General features: G+C 44.2%; 2 protein-coding genes and 1 non-coding gene across 3 annotated transcripts; 1 reads left to right on the top strand and 2 right to left on the bottom strand.

Annotated features, from left to right (window-relative positions):
• Window positions 1-203: 203 nt before the first annotated feature.
• On the top strand, window positions 204-5,426 carry SOWAHD (sosondowah ankyrin repeat domain family member D). The gene is made up of 2 exons (XM_048513680.1): window positions 204-505; window positions 3,636-5,426. Exon 2 carries the CDS (start codon window positions 3,762-3,764, stop codon window positions 4,812-4,814), a length of 1,053 nt encoding a protein of 350 aa, XP_048369637.1. The 5' UTR covers window positions 204-505; window positions 3,636-3,761; the 3' UTR covers window positions 4,815-5,426.
• A 2,669-nt stretch (window positions 5,427-8,095) lies between these two features.
• RPL39 (ribosomal protein L39) lies at window positions 8,096-15,596 on the bottom strand. Its single transcript, XM_048514823.1, has 3 exons — window positions 15,460-15,596; window positions 13,331-13,434; window positions 8,096-8,424 (listed from the first exon to the last, which is right to left on the bottom strand). Exons 1-3 carry the CDS (start codon window positions 15,460-15,462, stop codon window positions 8,376-8,378), a joined length of 156 nt encoding a protein of 51 aa, XP_048370780.1. The 5' UTR covers window positions 15,463-15,596; the 3' UTR covers window positions 8,096-8,375.
• On the bottom strand, window positions 10,177-10,316 carry LOC125443190. The gene has a single exon (XR_007246090.1). It is a non-coding gene; the product is annotated as a small nucleolar RNA SNORA69 (small nucleolar RNA).
• Window positions 15,597-16,235: the final 639 nt, after the last annotated feature.

The following is a 16,235-nucleotide window of genomic DNA, read 5'->3' as shown; positions in this document are numbered from 1 at the left end:
TGAGATTCCAACTTGGCTTTACCACCGGCTCCTAATCCAACTCTCTAACCACTACACCACGCTGCCTAAAGCGATGATGCCCCTGGCTTACTGCCTCCTTGCAAAGTGTCCAGCCAGGCGAGTTTTTCAGGTTTTGTTGTTTGTAACTCTTCCGGCAGGGAGCCAAAGACAGCCGCCCGGCCGGGACCCCCGCCAGAGGGGTCGCCCCTGGGGCCCCGAGCCGTCCAAGAGAGCAGCTTGATCCGCCTTGAGCTGTAAGGAGAGCGAAGGTCACGCGGCCGCCCTTGCAACGTGCGGGAAACGCACCCAGGGCAAACTTGGGCGCAGAGGAACTCGGCTGGAAGCCGCCGCCAGACGCGGAAGGAAGCCAAGCGCCTGCAAGGGGGAGCCCGCAGCCCCGCGGCGTTTCACGGCGCCCACCCGAGAGCCCCTCCAGGTGGGGGATGCCGGCCTCCGCCCCCGATCAGCATCCGCCGCCGCCCCGAATGACGGTGCACCTGGAAAGGTGAGCTTTGGGTCTCGTTTTGGCCATCTTGGTTTCTTTTGCAGCTCTGGGAAAAAAGCAGCCTGGGGAAAAAAGCGGTCTTCGGGTTTGGGACACGCGGCGGGAGCAGCAGGTTGTTTGACTAGAGATAAAATAACAACAAGAACTTTTTCAAAAAAAAAAGCACCTTCAGAATGGTTTCCCTAGGAAGGAGGCAGCTGTGACATGTGGCATATCAATCAAGGGTTGCATTTCCTGGATCGGAGAGAACTGGGGTGGGAAAGGAACAGAGTATAAACCCTGATTCAGAAACTCCTTGTTAATTTCAGCTATTGAGGTGGTTTAGCATAGTGGTTCAGAAACCCGGCTTTGGTGCTGCGATCCCTGAGGCTGCTGGTTTAAATCTCTGTCCCAAATTTACTGATTTGTTTTGAGTAAATCTGTTTGTGTCTTGCTACAGTCTCCTGTCTCCAATATAGGGATAACAGTACTACCTGCCTTATAAGGAGATGGCAAGGATTATTGTGATCATGATTTGGGTTGGATCCTATGAACATTCTGCTTGCAAAAGTAAATTCCCCTTTCACACCATCCTGTGACTTCTGAAAGGGCATTGTTGCGGTTCTGGGGAGACACAAACCCTTCTGTATAGATGTTTAATAGTACTGTAGCTTAAAGAAGACTCCGCCTGCCAGCAATTACATACGGAGTTATAATATAGACCTACCTTACAGGGATATTCTTAACTGTTACTGAAATAGTGTGAAAATGCCAGATACTCTACATATTGTACTCTGTTAAATCCACTTTGACTCCCAGTGAGACAGGCCGATGATGAATAATGTAAATAAATACATTATGAATGTAAAATTGACATTTGATTTTTTTCCTACACCAAAGATGAAAAGCTCATCCAGCATCATGTCAAATAGGAGAAGTGGAATCCTTGCTTAAACCCTTGGACATTGTCAGAACTTGTGGTGGGTCCCAGTTCATGAAACATAATGAAGTCAGAATATGTGGCAGTGTCCCTAGCAAAGTGCAGTTTGCATTTATTTAAGAAATGAATTGCTGTAGTTCAGAGTTGGAACTTAGAGCCCATAATCATTTAAGAGACTGCCCCACCCCCAGTTAAAATCTCACTTCAGTCATGAATTTGTAGGTTGCTTTAAGGTAGCCTCTCTCAGTCTACCACCATCTTTAAGATGGAAGGAAATCAGCCTTCCTTACAGGGTAGTTGTGAGAATTCCTTTTAAACATGGTATATCCTGAGGCCTTCATTAAAAATACCCCAGGCAGTTGACAACAAAGTCATAAAAGCACATCTCAGTACAAAGAGAAAGAAGCTCACTATAAAAGAGAAAATGATTTAAGCAACAAGGAGATAAAACCAGAAGTGAGATAAAATATTACAGCAGAAAACAGGACAATAACAACAACAGATGCAGAGAGGGTGGAATCATCAATAAGCCTTGGGAAATAGTAAAATACTTATTAAATATTAAAGTATTTATAGATTCCATGTTAAAATATTGTACCATTCAGGGGGAAAAAACCCTCAGAAAGATTGAACATTCATGCTGTTTTCAGGCTGGGGACAGAAGCTGTCCCCCTCCCCAGACAAAGATTTTGGATTTATACCCTTTTCTCTCCTGTAAGGAGACTCATAGAGGCTTAGAAACTCTTTTCCGTTCATCTCCTCCCAACTGATACCTTGTGAGGGAGGTGGGGCTGACAGACTTCTGAAGCACTGTGACTAACCTAAGGTCACCCAGCAGGAATGTAGGAGCGGGGAAACAAATCCAGTTCACCAGACAAGAGTCTGCTGCTCATGTGGAGGAATGGGGAATCAAACCCAGTTCTCCAGACTAGCGTCCACATGTTCTTAACCACTACACTGGCTCTCAAAGCTGAAGGCACTTTGAAAGGGTGATTGCCTTTCTTCCAATAAACTCAAGGCACCACATATGGCCCTTTGCTCCTTCATTTTATTCTTATTAACAACCCTATGAGGGAAGCTTGGTTGCGAGAGAACGACTGGTCCAAGGTCATTCAGCAAGCTTCCGTGATAGAGTGGGGTTGTGATCCTGGGTCTTCCACATTCTGCACCTTAATAACTACATTACACTAGTGAACATGTCTTTGGTATCCTAAAAACCTGTCAGATTTGGTCAATCCAAAAGTAACAGAAATATGTGTGTGTGAATTCTGGGTAATGAAGGCTTGCTGCAGACACACTGATGACAACTATTGACTGTCTCCAGACATTTTTAAAAAATTGGGTTTACTCTCCTGTCCAAGTTTCAAAAGTTGTCCTAGCAAAGACAAGACAAAAAGATTCTTCTGTGGAACTTTGCACAGGCCCAGGTTCTTCTTGTTCAAACTGAGCTCTTACCCTTGAAAAGTAGCTACATGGGCTGTGCAGATGCTTTTCACAGGTAGGAACCTAGTTTAAAGGTGAAGCCAGGTGAGTGTGAAGTCCCAGGAGAAAGTGCTTTCACGTTAGTCAGCATTATACTTTGTTCCACAGAAGGATGATAGTGGAATTGATGCAGTCAGTTGAGGTGCAGCAGTTGAGAAAATTGTATGCTTCCGCATTAGAATATAGTCCTAAACGAATATGAGAATTATCATTCATTTTTACCTGCTGCCTATGTTAAAACCATTATTTTGAGATTTATTAAACATGGTACTTTGCTACAAGAGCATTTATGCCAAAGTGTATTTTTACTTTTAAATGGATGGGTGGGGGGAGAAGAAGGCTAGGAAGGCACTAGGACATAGGCAGAACAATCTGCAATAAAGAAGATCCAGCATGCTTTGTGCTGTGGCGGAGGAATATACAACCCTACTATCATCTTTTTGTAGAACAGAATATAGCTTAAATCAGACTTTAGAAATATGGAAGAGAGGACTGGATTTTGAGCAAGTATTTGGAAAGGGCTGAGAGGCAGAGAAATTTACAGGCAGGATCACAACAACCCACTCTGAACAAAAGGTCTTTCCAAGAGTCCCGATCAACAAAAGCAAACGTATCCTGCCACGGAATCTCAACCTGCTTTGCTGCAGACCAGGCTGTGGCAGCTCTTTTCACCACAAACACTTTGTTCCCCCTGAGTAACCGAAACTGTTTCTTCCCCTTTGCAAACAGAATCAGGAAGCGCTGCAGTCAAAAGCTCAGGAGCACCCATCTTACTAGCCGGAAAACAACGCTTGCGGCTTTGCAAAAAATAAAACTTTACTTGTCGCCGGAAATGTAGGAAACTTTGGAGGAATAATGGAGTTCGGTGGAGAGAATATGTCAGAACAGCAAAGGGGTGGATGCTTGGACAGACAGCAGACATCCCAGAAGCTCAAGCCATGTGCACCAGAGGACAGCTCCCGGAGTCAGATGCAGGCATCTGTGGGCAGCCAGTCCCCCAGCACCAGCCTCCGGCCTGGGAGCTTGATTCTCCGCCGAGCGCAGCAGTCCAATTTCAACAGGAGCCTGAGCAGGGCCAGCAGGCGTTCACATCACTGGCCAACGGGCACAGACTCAGCCAGGCTCTCCGTGGCTGGAGGCAGCACGAGGAGGAAAGGACTGAAAGAGATCCTCCTTCAGAGCAGCGAGGCCAAACCCGTGTGGCTGGCAGCTTTGTCGAAGGGAGACACCAATGCCAGCAGCCTCTCTGACGGGCAGCAAGGCCATGACTCTCTTCTGGAAGCCAACTTTGAGGACTTGTCTTTAGCTCTGGACCCACTGGAGCATGAGTGGATGTTGACTGTGGCCCAGGGAGATGCAGAGAGCATCCTCCGGCTGCTGGACCAGGATCCCAGCCTGTTCTCCAGGACAGACTTTGTGACTGGCTTCACTGTCCTCCACTGGTTGGCCAAACATGGTCACCACGAGGACTTGATAGAAGTCATCACTTTTGCCGAGAAGCAGAATTACCCGGTAGATGTCAACGTATTCACAGCTAGTGGCAGGCTCACTCCTCTGCACCTGGCCGCTCTTCAGGGACATGAGATGGTCATCAAGGTACTGGTGGGCGCCTACGGGGCCAACACAAGCCTTCGGGACCACAATGGGTGCAAAGCGTGGCAGTACCTCCGAGCAGATGCTCCAAGGGAGTTGAAGGAGCTTCTGGGGGCTTGCGATGAAGACTTGGCCCTGCTAGGAGCGTGCAACACCAACAACAACTGTGTGTCATCCAGACGTGGTGGGAGCAACAGGTTCAAAGGAGACTGCAAGGACGTTCAAGGGGAAGAGAACAGCCACAGGCCCCTCACCAGGCTGAACTCTTTAAGGAACCTGTTCAGACAAGCAGTGGCATTCTTCCAAGAGCTGTAGACATTTGCTCAGTGGTGGAGGCACTTGGGTCTGTCTGCGGTGCAGATTTTGACTGAAGCCATCATGAAATGGTGAGAATGCTGTGGGAGGAATTGTTGGAGGTAGATGAGGACACGTAGAGGTTATCTTGTAAGATGCTGGCTTCAGCAAACCTGTCCAGTCTTGCAGTTTGGCCTTAGGTATGGGCCATAGTCTTGAAGAAGACAAGGGTACTCGCACATGAACTAGAAAGGACATACACTGCTAAAAACAGTCCATTGGAAAGATTACATGTACATAGTTTAAAAACAAATCCCAAAGTACTGAGTCAGGGAAGGAGAACTTCTGTAACATGTGTATGTGAATTTAACTGATCTGTATAGATTCTTAATTTGTATAATTTATTCTGGGTTTGGGTGTGGCAGGGAACAGTACTGAGCAATTAAAACCTCATGCTTGGAAATCTTGGACAGGCCATCCTTCAGCTACCCAGGTTTCCCATAAGCATCACCCACACACTTTGAAAAGTATCTTTTTCTAATCAGAAATTCTGCAGATCTGCTTGTCTGAAAATGTGGATGTACATGGTGATCAATTGGAGCACTCTCAAATAAAGCTCACAAGGCATATTAATTCAGAGTATTGTATGTATTTTAAAATTTCATCTGCTACAGGTAGGTTTATAGACTCACTGTCACAGTGGTGGTGATGTTTGTGTTTAAAAACAGGGACCATATGCCCTCCAACATAGGAGAGGGGGAATTCACAGTATAAATAAGGGAGGGAGGAAGGATATCAGTCTTAACTGACAAGTATTTGCTAGGATGAAGAGGATAGCCCTTCATAAGTATTTCTCCCCCTAAGCTATAGATGACGGTGTTCCCATTCTGTGAGGCTACTATGCTTTAACAGCAGAATTTTAAAACAAAAAATGTAAACATTCAGCAATGAAACAGGTATCGTGTGATAAGGTGTACGCTTGAAAAAGTGATGTTACAGTTATGAGCCAACAAGTGCCAGTGACACACACTTAACATCTAAACAGCATCACAGAAGCAGTACAATCTCTAGCCTGGGTCGATATTACTGCTTCGCTTTTCGAGAGCTGGGAGCACTTGCAGAATGCACCTGGATCACCCCACCCAATTTGCAATGCATAATGCATTGCACGAGCATGCTTCTCACAGAAAGGAGACTCAGCACCATGCATGAAGTCATGTTTACATTTTCTCAGGGCTCTGATCTTCTGTGTTGTAGACTGCTACCAGTTGTGTGGAATAACAAGAAGTCCTGCCAAGCAGCCTGGAGAATGTTGTTTGGTGTGGCTGCTAAGACTTCTTGGGAGTACAGAACTGGTGCCCAGGTTTCCTTAGTTGCAAGCTATGCTTGAAGACCTAAAAGTGGCTTAAGATTTGCAGTGTGAACATACCAGTAAACTGCATCTCTTGAAAAGACACTTGTTCCACAAATGGGTTCATTCCTAGGCATGCTTTTCAGTCCCTTGCATGTCACTAATTTGGGGCAGATTTTGTCATGACTGGAAAGGTGTATGAGCAGCTGGAATTTTGGTGGCAGAATTGACAATATTTTGTTAAGCACACGGTTCCATCAAATTTACCTTGTGGGGATGCCCTGTGCTGCCTCCTGCTCTTTGCACCTTTACTTCAATACGGGTATTGCCTACTTGAGGCATTTAAACCCCTGGCATTTTAACTATGCACCTAGTGTAGTTTCAGCAAAAAAACAGGAAATTGTTTCATTGCCCAACAGCACAATCTCTGCTGTGTATGCTATTCAACAGCATGGTACCAAATTATTACCTTACTAGAGAACCCCTCAGTTCATTTAATGTCATGCTTTACCTACTCCCAAATGCCTGCAGTTGCACTTTTCAAGTCACATCTGACTTATAGTGACCCTGCAGGGTTTTCAAGGCAAGACACTTTCAGTGGTGGTTTGCCACTGCCTACCTCTGTGTGGGTTGCGTTAAGAACTGTGACTGTCCCAAGGTCACCCAGCAGGCTTCAAGTGGAGGAATGGAGAATCAAACTTGGTTCTCCAGTCTGCTGCTCTTAACCACTACTAAATGGGAGAAAGTTTGAGATAATTTAAAATGCCAACTTACATCTAGTAGTAAACAGAATGTACCATAAAGGTTGTTTTCACTATTATTTTTACTATGCACTTGGTGATCAATTGGAGCACTCTCAAATAAAGCACACAAGGCATATTAATCCAGAGTATTGTGTGTGTTTCAAAATTTCATCTGCTACAGGTAGGTTTATAGTCACTGTCACAGTGCTGGTGATGTTTGTGTTTAAAAACAGGGACCATATGCACACCAACATAGGAGGGGGAATTCACAGCATAAATAAAGGGCAAGGAAGGAAATAGGTCTTAACTTATACACTTACAAAAGCAATCACTTTTAACTATGGTAGATGTCCCACAAAGTTATTTTTTTGAGAACTGAGGGAAATCAAATGTATTCTCAAGTCCTCAGCCTTGATTAGAAGGACTTGTATACTGCATGATCACCAAGAAATGCTAGAACAGCATGATGATTTGAAAATATGAGAACTCCAGAGATGACTTCTTGAGAACTGAACATTCAATGATCTTGCAGGTATCTCCAGTATCTGAATGCTAAATTAATGTGGAAGGACTTGGCAAACACAGCCCATTTTGCAACAAGGACTGGAGTTTTGTAACATGTCAGTTTGCATATTAGCTATTTTAGTCCAATTTGTACAAGCCCCCTCTTCACTTGGCATTATTCTTTGATTTGATTCTCCCTAGCCTGACTGAAAGTGGAAAAAAATGGTTATGCTTTCACCTTCTAATAATACTGTATGGCAAGCATTACACAAGTATGTTTCACCAAGGAACAAACTTTTTGAGCCTCCTAAAAATTCTAGAGCTGTCATGCTAACTGAATTACACTTTCCCTTTAACAGAGCAAGCCCCTAGGACTCTTTCATGGCTTCTAAGCAATTCTCTTTTTGGGGGTGGAGGAGGGGTCCTTGTTCCTTTTAGTTCTCTTTTTCTCAGCCTCTGTTTGGGCCTTCTGCAGCCAATCGAATGGCGTTTTCAGCTCCCGAGGAACATGTTTCTCAATACCATATTGGCACAGAGGACTGCTTGTTTCAAGCTATTCACTCACTAAGACGCAGTGGGAAGTTTCCAGCCTCCCTCCAATAGGTGCCAATTTCACAGCCATTAGCCTTTTGTGCCGTTGCCAACTCCCCTGTGTGCAGCAAGTGTAACTCGTAAACCCAACCACAAATCACTAATTCACTAGACTGTGTGCAATCTCATATTTATTAATGAACCTCTTTTCCACCAGTAACAAGAATTTCTCAAACAGAAGCACCGAGAACTAAGAGGACACTAATTGTACACAAAGCTTTCCATTATTCGGTTTTAATTCTTTCAATAAACTCTTTGTGAAAATAAAGGTTTATAAAAGAAAATATGCACAACGTGAGACAGCTTTGCGAACACGTCTGTGGCAGATTGGTAGCAAAGGGCCATCTGAGGTCTTGATGCAGGACGTGTAGTGAGGGTTGGGGCCACTTCTCTTTACAGGCCAAGTTTGGTCCTTCTCCAGTGCCTCCTTTTGGAGTTGTATCTGAAACAAAAAGACACACAATTAGTAAGCGAGGCACACCTCTGTGTCTCCCAGAAGCTGAAATCCCATGCAGCACTGGACCGAGAGCAAGCAACTGAATAAATCATTCTGCTTGTCATTTTTGCTTGTGGCCCCCTGAACAAAGGACTTTGTGGCCGCTAGTAAAGGAAGCACAGGTTTCCCACGCCCATCAGCTCTCTCTCCTCCCTCTGTTTATCAATGGGAGGGGCCCTACGACTCCCTTCCACCAACTCTCTACCTGGGAACAAATATTTCTTGGTAAAATGAAGACTTACTCCCACTCAGCAGAAGGCAGCTGTAGGATCCCATCTCACATTTCCAAGCCCTCAGAAGATTTAAAGTCAACACTTTCATAGGTTTGGCAAAGGGGAAAAAACAACTCCCTGTACCTAATTTTTTATTTTACTGCTTTGAACAAAATTTTGATTCATTCTGTATAACAAGTTTTGTACTATAAAAAGGCAGTCCATTGATTGAGGACTTTGAGTGAATCAAAACATCTGAATTAACTAATCAACTGCTTAAGTTGAAATTATCAAAAAAGACTGGCTTTCCGAGCCGTGAAGAAACTGTGACAATTTAGAAATCAATGAAAGCTGTTTTTCAAAAAGAAAGGCTATTTTTTTTAAAAAAAATTCTGTGCTGCAACAAAATAGCCTCCTCTCTGAGATCTGCTTTATTGATAAAATAGCTCCTTGATGATTGGAGCTATGGCTGATTAACTGGGTAAGTAAACAAATCAAAACTCACAGCCCCTAAAACTACCCTGGCAGAAAATAATTTATTCAGAAGAAAAAAAAAAACTTTTCCTCTAAACAAAATGGGAAAATACAGAAAACCACACAGTCACACTGCTACAATATATTTTGCTGCTCGGATTGTGCTTATTGCAGACTGTTAACAATCTTGACCTAGTTCTATTGAATGGCGCTGCCCCTGGCGACCAGCCTGCTCAGTTTTCCTTTTGGACTGGTTCGAAATCCTCCACTATAGATTATTTAGTCATATCAGATGATACTGCTGCAATGACAGAGAAATTTCTTGTGTTGCCCAGGTTTGATAGTAATCGCCTCTCTCTGACACGTCATTGCAATTTAGGAGAAGAATCAATAAGATGTACGAACCAAATACATTTGGACTCATTTTCTGAACCAGGGACACGTAAAATTAAATGGAGCCCTCAGCTTAATGATAGAATAACTGAGTGGACGAACACCGAGAGGGTCAGAAATACGTATACCAGTTTTTTGGAAGGGGATGATAATAGTGCCCTGACTAGTACTTATGAGAAATTCACACAAAGCTTAACTTCCCTCCTAACTAAAAAAAAGTTCAATATATGGCAAACTGAAGATTTTGTTACAGGGATGTTTTGACCATGAGTGTGTTGCGGAAAAAAAACCACTCTTATGAGATGCTGTGAATGAGTTCAAAATTAACCCAATACTAGACACTAAATTAAGAGTTCAAGAAACCAAGAGAGACTACAAAGATTTTTGCTACTCATATATAGGACTATTTTGATCTAACCCAATCCATACCACTTGGTCAACTCAGTTGCATGAAGGGGACAAAGCATATTTTGAAAGTGATACCCACTGGTAGCTCTGGCCATGGAAATATCCCTAGTCTAGTAAAACATTACACCATCTAATGTCATCAAAATTATGTGCTATAAACTCTTTTCTCGGAAAAGTCCTTCCAGTCTTCATGCCGTTCCGAGTTTTCCTAACATGCTTGTCACTGTTCATAAGATGGGTGATTTCACCACCAGCGAGAGGAGCGATCACGTCCAAAGATGACAGTATTGCTCTTAGCAGGGAAATGGCAGTACTCCCACAGAATGAAGCACTGTAATTGCAGCCTGCTTTAGGAAACCCTCAAGATGGCTCACCTTTTGTGGAGCCAGAGGCTAGATTTAATTATCCTCGTAATGTAGTCAAAATTACAGTCTTTTGCAGGTGAATGAAGATCATCAGTCAAAATTAAGAGACAGGCCTCTTGAACAGGTGGTATGAGAAGAAATGACAGAAAGGGGGGAAAGCGCTATGGAAAGATTTTTTTAAAAAATCAATCACAGTGGGAAGATCAGGCTTAAAAGAACCAAGAGTGTAAGAGTGGACCCTTTTCTGGCAAAACTTGTCTGTGTCACTGGGATTCTCTTGTTCCAGGAATATCATCTAAACAGCGCGCATGAACGTGAAGGCTACATAACAAGAGCCCTACTGGATCAGAATATCTAGTCCAGCATTTTGGCTCACACAGTGACAGAGCATAGAGGCCAAGGTCAGGAGGCCCAGATGTTGCCTGCTGACACCGGTTTTCAGGTCTATAGATTATTATGGTTCCCTTTAGTTATCACTTGATGGTAACGTACCAGTTGATGGTAACTTCCACAAAAACTGACTAATATTCTCTGTCTGTGATTATCACCGCACCCTCTAGGTCAGTGGTGGCGAACCTTTGGCACTCCAGATGTTATGGACCACAATTCCCATCAGCCCCTACCAGCATGGCCAATTGGCCATGCTGGCAGGGGCTGATGGGAATTGTAGTCCATATCATCTGGAGTGCCAAAGGTTCGCCACTACGGCTCTAGGTCCTAGGAGAGACTTCAATTTTAATCACTTGTGTAGTAAAGCGGGGGAGACCCCTTGATCTGCCCCCATTGCCACTGCGGCTGGGTGAGAGGGTAGCTCTGGGAGAGAGGATGTAATTCTGAGTGGGAGAGAGGAGAGTTCACCAGCATCCTCCTATTGAGGGGCGTTGGGAGTGGTGTCTAATCTGCGGCCTTGTTATCTGAGGTTAGGGGTTGGCGAATTGGGGGGGGGCATGTGTCTGGGCAGGAAGGAAGAGGAGGCCTGGGGGGTGAGTTCCAGTGCTGATGGGCAGGGGGCGCTATGGTGTTGGGGCACAGAGAAGGAGGCCACTGGCAGAGAAGAGGTTTGTATGCCATCACCCATTCTACTCTGCCCCCCTCAACCTTGGGAGAGCAGGGTTGCATGTCATCTAGCCCATTGGTCTGGTGCTGCTGCTTTTGAATACCAGGTTGGTCCAAAATACATCTGTCCTTATCTGGGATTTGATCCTGGATGAGGAGGGTGACCTGGTATGCATCACAAGGACCTGGATGGGCGAGTTTAGATCCTGTGCTTACCCAGCTCTGTCTCACAGGTTAACGTGTGCACTCCAGTCTAGGCTAATGGGATGGTGGAGTGGCTGTGATCCACAGAGATTCCATCACCCTCACCAGATGACCCTCCCACCCTGTGGCTGGTGTAGAGCATTTGTTCTTGGTGCTTCGCCAGACAGATAAGTTGGGATGGCTGATAGTGTACTGCTCACCCTGCTACCCAGTTGCCTCCCTGCCTGAGCTCACAGAGGGAGCCTCGGGGATGGTGTTGGAAACTCCCAGTTCAGGAGTTCGGGGAGGATTTCAATCACCATGTCAAGGGTGCTTCTCATGGTCCAGCTTGGGACTTCAAGGTCACCATGGCAACCATGGAATTGTCTCTGTTTATTTCTGGCTCGACACACTCCACTGGACTTGGTCTTTGTGATAGGGTGGGTTGGAAGTGATCTGTTAGTAGAGGAACTCAAGTTCTGTCCCTTGTCATGGATGGATTACCTAGTGAAGTTTGACAGAAGCTGCATTGTGGATCTGACCAGACACTGGTGAGAGCCCGTTACTGGGCCCACAAAGCAGCAGGGAAGGTGTATTTCTCTGCCCTCATTGTGTCTGCAAGTAGATGTCCAGCAGTGTTATTTAGGGTGGCTGATCCAGAGTTATTTAAGGTTGCTTGCAGTCCTCCATTTGAAGGACTGCAGCCAGGGTGCCCCTGGTATCTGCTGAGGTGATTTTGTGGTGCACTTTCAGGATAAAGTTGCTCAGACCCATATGGGATTGGACTCCACCATTATATAGCAAACTGTGGACATGTCCAGAGCATGTACTCCCACAGAATGAAGCACTGTAATTGTGGTTTTTATTGTTTGTAACCTTTGTAAGCCTCCTAGAGATGCTAGTATGAGGCAGGGTACAAATTTTATAAGTAATAAATATATTTCTGACAAAAAGAACCATCTCCAATACCAAGCAAACACTGAATGCATGCATATTCCCTCAGCCAGCCTTTGTCATTGCTCTTGTGTGTATGGGACAACATTCTGTCATCAAAATACAAAGGAAGAACTAGTGGTGTGCCAATGGCACAGAAAACAACTAGTGGGCACAGATATTCCTATGTGCCTTCAGTCTGCAATCTGCAGATTTACACTAAAAGGTACATGTGATTATCTTTTAATTTAGTGTTTTTCAAGGGAGGACAAAGGCCCATGGAGAATGGAAATTGTTTATCCATAAACACAGATAATGGGAATGTTCCGACCCTCAGTATCACTCTCTGCATTGCTCTCAGTGGCTGGGACTGGAAAGAGTGTTTGCAACTACAGTATGTCTTTACTGTCTTCACTGAGCAGTCAAGCCAACAAGGCACCAAACTGACTACAAGGCAAACAGTAATCACAGTAATGATCTTTTTTGCAATGCCTCCTTTGGAAAATATATTCCTATAAAGTGGCCTACATTTGGATGCTAATCCTCAAAAATGAAACAAAATTGGTTTCCAGTCACATTGGCCCACAAGCAAAATCTAAAGACAAGCACACAATCCACACACAAAAGAATGTGCAAGTTTTCAAGTTCACCTGGACTCTTCGTCAGGCAGGATATAACAAAAATAAATTTCAAAGATAGAAGATTTTTTTCAACCCATGATTTTGAGACCTGTTCATGCTAGTACTCCTGTGTTAAATATTGAGCATGAAAGTCATGCTCAAACACAGAAAGTACTCCTGTGTTAAATATTGAACATGTATTTTTTACCTGATTTTATTGCCAGTTTTCATACGGATCCATTGTGGTATGGGACGATTCTGTTTCTGCTTCTTAGCAAGAAACCGTTTGATTTTGAATGTCTTGTGAGATGACTGGGGAAAAAAAGGAGAACAAAAACATTTCCAACACCAAACTGAACTAGCTGTAGTATGAAAGCAGGAAGGGAGAATAGCTTTTCAAAACATTGGACAAATTCTGTGCAACCAAAAATGTCATGCTGATGTCTTCTGCCATGGCCATACTGAAGAGCTGAAACAGCATCACAGGACAAGAAGCAATCAGACTTCACAGAAGAACATGGTCTGAAGCAGCAAGAAGTGAAACCAGACACGGGAATAGTTTAAGAGGTTTATAGTAAAGCTAGTTCAGCAGACTTTCAAATCAGAGGGAAGAGTTTGAAAAAGCTTCAGTCTCCATATCTGAATGAAAAGTGACCCACCTCACCAGCACTGTAGCAATCCTAAAAAGTATTGCCTGCCCTGAGTCAAGAAGCACAGTGCAGGAAATAGGACATTGGTAATAATCCCCCGCCTTTCATATACAGTGGAACCTCGGTTTTAGCTGTTTTCAGTTTTCGTCGATTCTGTCCCCGAAAATTTTGTCTCAGTTTTCATTGTTTGCTTTGGTTTTCATTGGCGTGCATGCACTAATTTTGCAACGAAAACCGGCAACCCATGCAGTTCCATTGCTTGCCAGTGGTAGCCTCGGTTTCCGTCAGTTTTGGATTTTGCCGAGGTTTCCCAGTGAAAACTGAGGTTCCGCTGTAACAGGTTAGGACACCCTGTTAGTTAAAAAAAACCACCCTGGTCTTAAACGTCTGACTCTTACTTCACCATATCAACCACATTTTGCAGTACAGATTCACACTGAAAGTCCAATATGGGTCTGACTGGGCCATTCCTAGATCCTACAGCAAAGGCACTTTTGAGTCAAAATTAAGACCAAACCTATGGGCAGACGATACACGCAACAATCTGTCATATACGTATAGGGTTTTCACAGACATCTACAATAAGAGGGAGAAAGCACATTAACATGCAAGCTTGTCATGCATTAAGACCAATAATCATTCATGTTAACTTTTCACCTTCTTCCTCATGGTATTTTTATTTATTGTTCTTCAGGTAAATGGAATTACCATCACACAGAACAATTAAAACAAACAACATTTCTCTGGATCTTGTAGTTATGAAATCCTAGGAAATCTTAAAGGTGAAGCTGAACAGTCTAAAAATCTACTTTTTACCTTGCTGATTAACTTCTGTTTGGGTTGCATTCTTGAGTGTATACGGAGCTCTCCAAACTGAGGGCTCCTCCAAGCAAACCATCACTTTCTGACAGAAAGCGAGATATCAGGAGAAATACCAGTTTTGTTTATGGGTAAGGACTGATTTTGAATGGAAAAAAGTCACACAAGCCTTGTTTGCATTATTAAACGGAACAGCCCAGACATTGCAAGAATCCAAACCCACGTAATCCAAATGCACACTCATTTAGGAATAAAGCAGCCCTGGATTCAATAGGACATTTCTGAATTAGATATCCCTACTGGGGCTTTTCATAACACGCAGTGTGGCCATCCCTACACAGCGTTTGAGAGTAGCACAGGAAGAGGACGCTGCGGAGGAGCAGGCATTGCGGATTCAGGAAAAGCATCAATGACAGTATTGTATGTGGATTTCACAAACAGAAGATGGAAAGGTTTAGAGTGTTGTAATGAACTGGAATTGCTGTGGCCCTGATAGGTCGCAAATGCCTTTAATTATATCGTTACGACTGATTTTAATTATCTGGGAACCAATTGAATGAGACAAGAGGAGCAACATTTACTATTGATTCAACCAAGACAAACCCGTTCCCACTGATCGCTGGCTTCAGTTAAAGCTTGCCCAAATTTAGTACATTTGGACTTCTTTCCCCTCCAGAGGCCCACAAACTACTAATGGAAACGGGAGTGGGTGTGGGGTGAGAAATAACCGAAGCTCCCAGCTTTTCAAAGTATCCTTCGGGTTCCTAATTTCATTTGGGCTCATTCGTGGGACCCCCGAGACGGCCGAGACTGGTGCCCCGCAGTCTGCGAGGGAGCCGTCATGGAGGATTGCGACGGATTCACTCACCATGGTGAAGACGGGCCGACCGGTCACTACAATGTCGCCGAGGAAGAGAGAAAGGAGAGGCGGAGCGTTGAATGATCAGAGAGAGCGCACAGGAAGCAGCGGGCTAGAGTTTCCTCCGCTACAGCGACCCCTGGTGCTTTTCAAGAAACATTTAAACCCCTGGCGAAACGCGGATCACAGAAAACGCACACGCACGTTTGCTCCTCTGGCGTCAACTGCTGGAGCCGCCTCTGCTTTTGCAGAGCAAGTCGGCTACGATTGAGGTGGGAGTAATGTATTGTGTCTGTCTGGTTCGACTTGATGGCACTTTAAACATACACACGGACAATATATTATTCTAATTGTGATACGTTCTTAATCTTGATACGTCTTTTGCTTCATCTGGACCACAGAACTATTTGCTATTTTGCATTTTGATTGGAACTCGATTTGTACCAGGGCTCAATCTCTAACAAATACAAATTGGGGTGGTGGTGGAAGTAAACCTTTATTCACAAGGTTTATGGGGTAGAGGTGCAACATACATTTCAAAAATCAAACCTTTCTTGTTGTAAGAAGACAATTTCGGCTAGGCCTCTAAGCACCATCTACACTCCACTGCATCTAATACAGCAGCCTTAGCACAGCGTCTCCCAGGCTGCAAATCAAATTAGATCTACCTCATTTGTGCATGGGACAAGGCTAACCTTAGTAATAAATACTGCTAATTCACTGTGCAGTATTTTACAGTGTTCTAAGTTGTTTCTAGTTTTTATATCCTTACTGACAAACCTGTA

Source organism: Sphaerodactylus townsendi, linkage group LG13 (assembly GCF_021028975.2).
Source record: "Sphaerodactylus townsendi isolate TG3544 linkage group LG13, MPM_Stown_v2.3, whole genome shotgun sequence".
NCBI lineage: Eukaryota > Metazoa > Chordata > Lepidosauria > Squamata > Sphaerodactylidae > Sphaerodactylus > Sphaerodactylus townsendi.
Note: the sequence above shows the minus strand (reverse complement) of the source record. Positions and strands in the feature narration are given on the sequence as shown.